The sequence below is a fragment of the Pongo pygmaeus genome, chromosome 19, assembly GCF_028885625.2.
Source record: "Pongo pygmaeus isolate AG05252 chromosome 19, NHGRI_mPonPyg2-v2.0_pri, whole genome shotgun sequence".
NCBI classification, from domain to species: domain Eukaryota; kingdom Metazoa; phylum Chordata; class Mammalia; order Primates; family Hominidae; genus Pongo; species Pongo pygmaeus.
In genome coordinates, this window is record NC_072392.2 from 72,715,925 (window position 1) to 72,726,725 (window position 10,801).

The 10,801-nt window shown below is 58.4% G+C and overlaps 1 protein-coding gene across 1 annotated transcript; it reads left to right on the forward strand.

Moving 5' to 3' along the window:
* The first annotated feature begins 654 nt into the window (after window positions 1-654).
* PPP1R1B (protein phosphatase 1 regulatory inhibitor subunit 1B) lies at window positions 655-10,481 on the forward strand. Its single transcript, XM_054457269.2, has 8 exons — window positions 655-760; window positions 1,126-1,293; window positions 3,008-3,068; window positions 3,378-3,400; window positions 3,809-3,884; window positions 7,732-7,935; window positions 9,461-9,580; window positions 9,670-10,481. The coding sequence occupies exons 1-8, from the start codon at window positions 659-661 to the stop codon at window positions 9,717-9,719; spliced, it is 804 nt and encodes a 267-aa protein (XP_054313244.1). The 5' UTR covers window positions 655-658; the 3' UTR covers window positions 9,720-10,481.
* Window positions 10,482-10,801: the final 320 nt, after the last annotated feature.

A 10,801-nucleotide genomic window follows, 5' to 3' on the forward strand; every position in this document is an offset into this window, starting at 1 on the left:
CATTCCCCTTCTCCCTCACAGGAGCGCTCACACAACCACAACCTCATACCCCAGCAACTGCACAGCGGAGCTGTGGATACAATCCCCCACCCCCTGCAAGCTGGCACACGCCTGCCCATCACCTTGACAGCCTCTGACATCCTCCCCCACACCCACACCCTCCCCCGCACACACGCAGTCCTCCCACACCCTGCCACTCACACCTGCATCTTTGACACTCTGACACTTACACAGACACACTCACACCACACCGACCCCCCAACACACACTCCCTGGCTATGGGCACCACAGGGCCCTGGCACACCCCTGCACACTCTCCCTGCCACGATGACTGACAAGTGTCCTCCCACACACAACTCGGTCACACTCGCTGCCTTTCCAGGACACCCCCATTCACAGCGTGACAGGCTGGTACTCTCCCCACGACCTCGCAGGCCTCCCTGAAACTCCCAGTACCAGGACCACGAAGGGGTTAAAGCCAGAGTCCTGCCTCCCCGCTGCCCCTCTCCCCCTCCCTCCCCCTTTATCCTCTCTGCTGGACTCCATCAATAATGCAGCTTCAAGTTCTGGGGAGACCGCAGGGGGCCCCCCAGCCGGCTCCCCAGGCCTTGGCTCTAACTCCCACCCTCCTCCCAGCCCCAGGAGAACACGATTCTCCATGCTCATTGGCCAGTTTCCCCTAAACCCTCCCTCCGAGCACCCGGGCGCCAGTCCCAGGCGGAGGGGACGGGCTGGGGACCCCAAAGCTGGGACCGGAGGGGTGAGCCCGGCAGAGGCAGAGGCACACGCGGAGGGGAGGAGAGGCTGAGGGAGGGAGGTGGAGAAGGGCGGGAGAGGCAGAGAGAGGAGACACGCAGAGACACTCAGGAGGGGAGAGACACCGAGACGCAGAGACACTCAGGAGGGGAGAGACACCGAGACGCAGAGACACCCAGGCCGGGGAGCGCGAGGGAGCGAGGCACAGACCCGGCTCAGCGAGCGCGGGGGGCAAGCCCCGAGTCCCGAGAGCCTGGGGGCGCGCCCAGCCTGGGCGCCGACCCTCCTCCCGCTCCCGCGCCCTCCCCTCGGCGGGCACGGTATTTTTATCCGTGCGCGAACAGCCCTCCTCCTCCTCCCGCCGCACAGCCCGCCGCCTGCGCGGGGGAGCCCAGCACAGACCGCCGCCGGGACCCCGAGTCGCGCACCCCAGCCCCGTCGCCCTCCCTGCGCGCCATGGACCCCAAGGACCGCAAGAAGATCCAGTTCTCGGTGCCCGCGCCCCCTAGCCAGCTCGACCCCCGCCAGGTGGAGATGGTAAGGGGCCTGTGCCCCACCCCGGCAGCGTCCCCGACACACCCTGCGGGGCTTCTTCGCGCTCCCAGGGCGCTGCCCCGGCCGGACTGGCCTGGGGGTGGGGGCGCAAGGAGAGCCGGGCTCTGCCTCGGTCAGGACGGGGCGCGGGGCCGCGTGTGAAGTTAGCTGGAGACTCGTGCAACTTTTCCCCGCGGCTTCGGTCCTGATCCCGGGGCAAGAGAGTTCCTGGCAGTGAGGCTGGGGGTGCGGGGGTGGGGGGACAGGCCGATTCCAGACGGCCCAGGAGTGGGGTGGGGCGTCCTTTGGTCCCAGCACAGTCCCCAAAGGGTAGTCAGTCTCCTAGGCTACCACCGGGACCGCTCCGCCTGGCTCTAGCCCAGAGCTGGTCAGATGTGAGCAGCGGTGGACACTGACCTTGTCACCCAGGGCAGGAGTGTGAGGCCGCCACCGGGCGACCCCACTGCCCTGCCCCTCTCTAATCCCGCGTGTGTGCCTGGGCTGGGGTCGCCAGAACCTGGCCCTGGCCTCCTGCTGTCAGGCCCCAGAGCCCCGGCCCCAAGGAGGGAGAGGTGAGGAGTCATCACAAAGCCAGACCTCTTCCCGCAGACTACTGAGTCCTCCCGAGGGCCTTCTTGGGGGTTGTGGGGCTTCCAAAGGCTGGCGGGTGCTGTGACAGAGGGCTCCACTTCCCATCCCTAGTGGAGCAGGGGTCACTTGTTGCTGAGATGCAGCTGGCTCCCCACTGAGCAGTGATGAGGGGGCCAAGTCATTGTGGGGGGAGATAGAGGGCAGGGGGTACAGTCCTGGGCCTAAGCAGCTTTGGGTCATGAGGGTGTCATGGGGAGCTTGGCTGGGGAGGTGGCAGTTTCAGCTTAACTCACCTGGTTCTGTTTGTGCATTTCCCTGGAGCTCAACAGGGACCTAATTAACTGACAGTTGGTCTGATTGCCAAGCTGGGGGGCGGGGGGGGGGTCAGTTGCTGGGAGTGCTCAGCACTCGCCTCCCCCCAGTTCAGCTTGGCTCACGTAGCACGGAGGGCAACTTTTCATTTCTCACAAGGACTGGGTGAAGAGTTCTGCAGCCTTACAGAGACTGGCAAAGAAGCCCAAACCAAGGCCCCCAGAGAGATCCCCCAGGCCCCTTTGGGTCTCTGAGCCTCAGCTGGAGGTGGGGGGTGCCTGCAGTGCCCTGGCTCAGTCTCCTTCTGAAAAGCTGGATCCAGCTTGTTTGGAGCCCTTGAGCTGATCTTAGGTGGGCAGGGCCCCATGGGTGCCATGGGCCGTGGTGTGTCTTCCCCAGAGGGCCCAGCCCTGGCAGCTGGAGCTGTAGCCAGCTTTGGCTTCCGAGGTCTGATGTTTTCAGAAACTGGGGAGAGGAAGGGCCTTGGTGGGAGGAGATAGGAAGGGAGATGTCTGTTCTGGAGTAGCCATAGAGTGGGACAGGCATGGGCTGGGAGTCAGTGACTGGGGTTTTTCTCGTCCTTTGGACTTGGGGTGCTGTGTGGCCTTAAGCACATTGCCAAACCTCTCTGAGCCCTGCTTTTTCACCTCTATAAAATGAGGGGGTTAGGTGAGCTACAGAGTTCCTTTTGGCTCTGACAGACTTTGATTCAAAGGTTCCCTGGGGACTCCAAAGCACTGTTTGTTCCCTGCTGCCTGGGGGTGGGGGAGGGCTGCAGGTGTCCATCCTGTCACCCCTCCCTCCATCTCCTTAGATCCGGCGCAGGAGACCAACGCCTGCCATGCTGTTCCGGCTCTCAGAGCACTCCTCACCAGGTAGGCCCCTCCCTGCCCACTTAGCCCTGGCCCCACCCTAGCTCTGATGCCTTCCTAGGGGCCCTGCCAAAGTCCCATGAACAGGAGTCAAAGCTGGAGACTGGGGAGTGGATAAGGTCTGGGAACCCAACTCTATTGGCTTTATTTATTGACATGACACCTCCCAGCCGCAGGAGGGAGAGGGCACACTTTCCTTGTCCCCAGAGATTGAGACCCTGGGGAAAATAACTCGGATTCTTTCTCTCTCTCCCTCTTCTCTTTTCCTCCTCGCTTGGTTCTGGCTCGGTTGGCTTTGGTGGCCTTCCTCAGAGGAGGAAGCCTCCCCCCACCAGGTGAGTTTCCTGGGGCAGCTGGAAGGAGGGATGCCTGGGCCCCTTGGGGTGGGGTGGACCGGTGCCTGCAGTGACAACCAACCAGTATGGGGTGCCACCCAAGAGGACACATTAGCATATCAATGGGCAGTCCTCTGAGAGTGCCTCATGCCGGGGTGCCACCAGCAGATCCTCCTCTGCTCAGACTCAGGGTGGAACCTCCAGGATCTAGAGTCCCGCCCTGAACCAGGCCACGGCTTATGGGGGCCCCCCGCAAAGCCACAGGGTGGGGAGGCTCAGCCTAGGTGCAGGACCCATTAGCAGAGGCTAAATCAGTCCGCTTGGGTGGCCATGGGTGGGATGGAATGGAGGGAGGGTGAAGGCAAGGGCCTCTGCTGAGCCCCTTTAACTTGGCACTTCCCCTGGCAGAGAGCCTCAGGAGAGGGGCACCATCTCAAGTCGAAGAGACCCAACCCCTGTGCCTATACACCACCTTCGCTGAAAGGTACTATCCTCCCACCGACCTTCCTGGCTGTCTGCTTGATCCCTGGAACTGGGCAGACGCTGGGGGAGCTTTCGTCAGTGGGGAGGGATTGTTTTGCCACACATAGCCCGCTGTCAGCGTGGCGCAACAACCCAACGTAAAGACCAATTTTTTCTCAGTCTGGCCTTGCAAAACACAGGAGTCCCGAGGCTGCAATGGGCAGCTATGGGCCTTAACATCGGGTGTGGGCTTGAAAGAAAAGAGATGGCTGGCCTAAGACAACCAGCAGGCATCAGCGTGGAAGCGACTCCACCTGCAGTTCCTCTTCACCAGGCTGTGCTGGACCACCTCCCACCCCTGCTCATCCAGGGCGCCTTCTCCTGTGGGCTTCACCCCTGGCCTCCCCTCCCATTTGCATCCCATTTGCACAGATCTGCACACTGGTCTCCTCTTTCCTGCTTCCCTTTCTCCACGGAAAAGCAAGTCATTCCTTTGCACACACTTACTGAACACCTAGTATATGCCGGGCCAAGCTGGTGGGCATTGGGCAGAATAAGATAAGTCAGATTTGGTCCCTGCCCCCTTGGGGCTCTTTGCCTCAAAGGGTCAGGGGGGGGCCAAGTAAGGTGGCTCACACCTGAAATCCCAGCACTTTGGGAGGCCAAGGCGGGAGGACTGCTTGAGCCTAGGAGTTCGAGACCAGCCTGGGCAATACAGTGAGACCCCCATCTCTGAAAAATTTACAAAGTGAGCTAAGCGGGCCGGGCGCGGTGACTCACGCCTGTAATCCCAGAACTTTGGGAGGCCGAGGCGGGCAGATCACCTGAGGTCAGGAGTTTGAGACCAGCCTGACCAACATGGAGAAACCCTGTCTCTATTAAAAATACAAAATTAGCCAGGCGTGGTAGCGCATGCCTGTAATCTCAGCTACTCAGGAGACTGAGGCAGGAGAATCACTTGAACCCAGGAGGCAGAGGTTGTGGTGAGTCGAGATCACACCATTGCACTCCAGTCTGGGCAAAAAGAGCAAAACTCTGTCTCAAGAAAAAAAAAAAGTGAGCTAAGCATAGAGGTGCACACCTGTAGTCCCAGATACTTGGGAGGCTGAGGCACGAGGATTGCTTGAGCCCAGAAGTTTGAGGCTGCAGTGAGCTATGATCGCACCACTGTGCTTCAGCCTGAGCTACAGAGTGAGAGCCTGTCTCGGGAAAAAATAAAAAAAGAAAAGGGTCAAGGAAGGTACACAAAGATGTTTAAGCTTGGATTTGAAGGATCATAGGAATTTAATAGGTAGACAAGGGCATCCCAGGTCCAAGAAGAGGGAAGAAGGTGTGCAAAGAGAAAGAGATGCGAGTCAGAGAGGGACTTTTGGGCCAGCCTGGAGAAGGCTTTGTTTCTAGTCAGGGAGCTGGGGAGATATACCTGAAGGAGATAGGAGGGCCTCTTCCTAACTAAGCCCTGTTGCCTACCAACCCCCACCTCAACTCCTGCCTGGGGCTCTTCCTGCTCGGCCAGCCCCCTCCGCTCCCGTGGAGGTTGGGAGGGAGAGCTACCGGAAGAGTATGCTGGGAACTGGTTCGGGGGAGGGTTTAGTAAGTTCCCAGCACCAGCCAAGGTCAACAGGTGTACCTGTCAGCCCACTTGCCAGGGTTGGGAACAGAGAGGAGAGGCTGGGAAGGGAGGAGAGAAGGGAAGGGGTGATTTTGCTTTCCCCAGGACAGGAAAACGAAGGGTCAGAGCTGCAGCAAGTGGGCAGTGTGGCTCAGCACCTGGAAGGACCTCCCCACCTAGAGGGGTGTGTGGAACGGCCCCAAAGCAGGCATGAGGGAGAGAGTGGCATCTTCTCAGGAGAGAATTTAAGAAATCCCTCTCCCTCCCACCTTGGGCTGGGTAGGGAGAGGCTGGGTGGATGTGAGGGGAAGACCTAGCTCTTGACTGCAAGCATGGGGGAACAGGCCGGGATGAAGATGTTAGGGCCAGGGTGCTACCATGCACCATGCAGTGGTCAAAACTGTGCACCCTCTCAACTGCCCCTTTAGGCCACATCTTAGGAGAGTCCAGGTGAGTGGAGGCAGGGAAGAGGAAAGGGATCAGGAGAGGGGTGGCCAGTCTGGGGCAAGGCTGGGGACCTTCCAACTGAAAAAGGGAGACTTGTGGTGGGGGGGAGTTCAGGGCCCCACAGAGTGGGGCAGAGAAGGAGACAGCCTGGAAGGAGTGATGGGGAGACCCCAGAGAGCCCAGCAGGCATGAGGGAAGTGGCGGAGGTGAGGGAGGCTCACGGGGCACCAGCGCAAGCACTGCACACACCTTCTGTTGCCACTGTGGCTCACGAAGTGAACTCTCCTCCCCCGCGGGGGGAGAAGGAAGCTGCCTGGGCTGCCACCTGCTCTCCTGCCTTACCTCCCCCCACAGCCCTCATGGATCCTTCTCTACCAGGAGGGCACTGTTTTGTAGGCTTCAGTCCCTTTGTGGGCAAGGGAAGGTGCCCGGCAGGGTTGGGGCTTGTCAGGGAAGAATCGAGGGCCCTGGAGAGAGGAGCACAGCACTAAGTCTTGGCTTGAGGGGTTGTGCTCCAAGGCTGGAGCTCTCACACTTGGCTCAAGATGAAGCTCTGCCGCGTCCCCAAGGTCAGGGTAGGGTGATTTATTGTGCTTTTATTGCCTGGATAGCTTGCCCAGAGCCAGCAGGACGTACTGGGCTGGGAGCTGGGGGCTGGGTGGGGCAGCAGGCACATACAAAGCACCCTCTGTGCCTGTCCCCCAGTTGGCAGGAGCATCGCACCCTGCTCACTGTGCCGGAGGTTTCCAGCCTGGCCCTACCCCTCTGGGCCTTCTGAGGGGAGGGGCCACTGGCAGACCAAGAAGGAGCTGCAGCAACTCCCCATCCCCCCCACCCAGCCCCTCCTCAGCATCTTGTCTGTGGCCTGTGAACTTTGTGTCGCATATGCTCTAAGATCCTGCCAGCTCCTGCAGCCTCTCCTCAGTGGCCCCTCAACCTCTGCCATCCCCCAGAACCCCTGGCCTTGGCCCCCTTTTTCTAACCCCTTGCTCCTTTCCATCTTTTGGAAACTTGTCTCCAGCTGCCCACACTGTTCCCTTCCCAGCCCTATCTGAGCAGGTCTATGGAGGCTGGGGGGGTTGCTTTCTAGGTCACCGCAGAGGGAGCTGGGAACCTGGGGATGTGGGTCAAGATTGTGGGGGCCGCATCTGAGTACGCCGCATCCCCAGGCACAGACTGCACTGGCTGCAGACTATTATGTCCTCAGCCTCGGAATTGTTCTGTCCCTTGGAGCCCGGGGCAGGAGTACGTGGACTGGCATCTATGACTGGGCAGTGCCAGGGAGTGGGGACTATGCACCGCATGGGTGGTAGGATCAGGGTAAGCAGTGAGCCCTCAGCAGGCTGGGCACCCCCAAGAAATGGAAAGTGGCAAATCCCCAGGCCCCGGTCCCTACGCCCTGTGCCTTCTGCCTGGGCTTGAAGCTGGGAGACACTGTCTCCAGTACTGGGTACTTGGCAAATCAAGCTCTCCAGCCAGGGAATGTTAAGCTGCTGCTGTGCCCGCCTGGTCTTGCCCAGCCTGGTGCCCTATGGTGTGGGGGAGCTGCCTCGTGGCAGCCTCCTGGGGGCTAGCATCTTGGGACAGCTTAAGAGCCAAACATGATCAAATCTACCCCTGGCTGCCTCTGCCCTGGTCTGACACCGATCAGGCTGACCTGTAACCTTTGGCCTTTGAACTTGGGACCCTGAGGGGGTATTCTCTGCCCCAGGCCTATGGGAAGGAGGCTGGGGGCTGGGCCACACGCTGTCTCCAGATCCATGGGCTGTGTCTGGCTGACCCTTGCCTTCCTGGGTCTCCTCTGTGCCAGCTGTGCAGCGCATTGCTGAGTCTCACCTGCAGTCTATCAGCAATTTGAATGAGAACCAGGCCTCAGAGGAGGAGGATGAGCTGGGGGAGCTTCGGGAGCTGGGTTATCCAAGAGAGGAAGACGAGGAGGAAGAGGAGGATGATGAAGAAGAGGAAGAAGAAGAGGACAGCCAGGCTGAAGTCCTGAAGGTCATCAGGCAGTCTGGTAAGCTGAAGGGCCTGTGACATGTGGGTTAGGTGTGGGTCCTCCTTGAGTATACGGGGATGTCCCCTTCTAGTTCAGTGTCTCATACACGCAAACTGTAGTGACACCACAGGGGCCTCCCTGTCTTCTCGCTCCATGGGGTGCCCCGAACTCAGCCCTACCTGAGACATGGACTTCCTCCATCCTTGGCTCAGTCCCTCTCCCAATCAGGTTTTCCCTAATAATTCCTCTCTTCCCTGAGAATTAAGGCCAAGGCCGTTTGGGGTTTGAGGCTAGAGCCAAAAAAGGACTTCCCACCTATGGCAGTAAGGGGGTGTGAGGACATTCAGGGATGGAGGACCAGGAGAGTCCAACACCCCCGTCACCTGCATTTCACCTACATTTTTGAACCTAGGATGTGGTCTCTGCTGGGGTGCAGAGGGCTGCCTGATTTACTTGCCCTCTCCAGGACTGTTGTCTGTTTCTGCTCTTTTTCCTTCCTAGGATGGAGTGGGAGGGTGCCCTCTAGTGTTTAGATGTAGAATTTAAAATTCAAGAACCAGCCCGACCCATTAACCTTTTTAGTCTCATTATTTATGGGAATACTGAAGAGTCAACCACCCCTACTAGAAGCTGTCAGCTCTTCCACACAAACAAAAGGCCTTGGGCCTCCTGCCTGCATATCTGGCAGTAAGGAGATTGGCGATGGGGGCAAAAGCTGTTGCTGGCCTTCAGTCCCTTTGTGGGCAAGAGACAGCTGGAAGAGCTGAATCAGTTCCCAGTGAGACCCCTCCAAAACAGTGGAAGAGGCGTGAGAGGAGACTGTTCCCTCAGGAAAAGCAGCAGGTGGCCGGGTGCAGTGGCTCATGCCTGTAATCCCAGCACTTTGGGATGCCAAGGCCAGAGGATCACTTGAGGTCTGGAGTTCAAGACCAGTCCAGCCAACATGGTGAAACCCCGTCTGTAATAAAAATACAAAAATTAGCCAGGCACGGTGGCACACACCTGTAATCCCAGCTGCTTGGGAGGCTGAGGCAGGAGAATCCCCTGAACCTGGGAGGTGGAGGTTGCAGTGAGCTGAGATCGCACCACTGCACTCCAGCCTGGGCAACAGAGTGAGACTCCATCTCAAAAACAAAAACAAAAAACCAAAACAAAACAACAAAAACAAACAAACAAACAAAAAAACAAATGCAGAAGGGCACCGGGTCAAATGATAGTCCTATGATGGAGCAATATAAACCACCACGACTCCTAGTGGCTCCTGGGTGCTGGCACTGGGCTGGGCAGGGTATTCATTATTACATCTTGTTTAAGGTAATCTACACAATTTCCCCCTTTCTATTTCCTTCAGAAAGGTACTAACTGACTTATGTAAGCCATATGGCTAGTTGCTGGGAGAGCTGTTCTAGCCCAGTGCTCTCTCCATGCTGTCATGATGCCCCTGGAAAGCTTAACTTCAGCCATCAGACACTTAGCTCACACTCCAGGACAGCCAGATGGATACGCGGAGCCTGTGTTCTTATCTCTTCTTTCCCATCCCCAGCTGGGCAAAAGACAACCTGTGGCCAGGGTCTGGAGGGGCCCTGGGAGCGCCCACCCCCTCTGGATGAGCCCGAGAGAGATGGAAGCTCTGAGGACCAAGTGGAAGACCCAGCACTAAGTGGTAAGGCTTGGGAGTGTGAAATGGGGAGGAGGGGCTGGGATCTTGGTGGGTGGGGCCAGGCCCTGAGTCCCTCTCTGCTTGCCTTTCAGAGCCTGGGGAGGAACCTCAGCGCCCTTCCCCCTCTGAGCCTGGCACATAGGCACCCAGCCTGCATCTCCCAGGAGGAAGTGGAGGGGACATCGCTGTTCCCCAGAAACCCACTCTATCCTCACCCTGTTTTGTGCCCTTCCCCTCGCCTGCTAGGGCTGCGGCTTCTGACTTCTAGAAGACTAAGGCTGGTCTGTGTTTGCTTGTTTGCCCACCTTTGGCTGATGCCCAGAGAACCTGGGCACTTGCTGCCTGATGCCCACCCTTGCCAGTCATTCCTCCATTCACCCAGCGGGAGGTAGGATGTGAGACAGCCCACATTGGAAAATCCAGAAAACCGGGAACAGGGATTTGCCCTTCACAATTCTACTCCCCAGATCCTCTCCCCTGGACACAGGAGACCCACAGGGCAGGACCCTAAGATCTGGGGAAAGGAGGTCCTGAGAACCTTGAGGTACCCTTAGATCCTTTTCCATCCACTTTCCTATGGAGGATTCCAAGTCACCACTTCTCTCACACCGGCTTCTACCAGGGTCCAGGACTAAGGCGTTTTTCTCCACAGCCTCAACATTTTGGGAATCTTCCCTTAATCACCCTTGCTCCTCCTGGGTGCCTGGAAGATGGACTGGCAGAGACTTCTTTGTCGCGTTTTGTGCTTTGATGCCAGGAATGCCGCCTAGTTTATGTCCCCGGTGGGGCACACAGCGGGGGGCGCCAGGTTTTCCTTGTCCCCCAGCTGCTCTGCCCCTTTCCCCTTCTTCCCTACTCCAGGCCTGAACCCCTCCCGTGCTGTAATAAATCTTTGTAAATAACTGCTGAGACTCCTCTTTCGGGGGAAGCAGGAGGAAAAGGGAGGTAATGGGGCGTCCTGATAGGGAAGGCCGGTGGTCAACCAACGGTTAGGGTTTTGACCCTACTGTCCGATCCTCTAGTTTAGGAGTCTTTCTGGCAGACAGCAGGCTCGGGGCACTCAGAGGAAGAACCACAGAAGTTCTAGCTGCTGCTTGGGATGGCTGAAGGAGGCAGGTGGGGTGGGGAAGTCCTTCTCGAATAACTGGATTCCTCCAAAGATTTCCCCACCCCCACAGAACTCCCCTCGGGAAATTCCCCTTTTTCCCTCAGAGCCAGGCCTGT

Coding starts and splice junctions, on each gene's coding strand:
- PPP1R1B (XM_054457269.2), top strand. CDS start 659: ATGCTCATTGGCCAGTTTCCCCTAAACCCTCCCTCCGAGCACCCGGGC. Junction 3,069..3,377: donor CTCAGAGCACTCCTCACCAG/GTAGGCCCCTCC, acceptor GGCCTTCCTCAG/AGGAGGAAGCCTCCCCCCAC. Junction 7,936..9,460: donor GAAGGTCATCAGGCAGTCTG/GTAAGCTGAAGG, acceptor TCCCATCCCCAG/CTGGGCAAAAGACAACCTGT.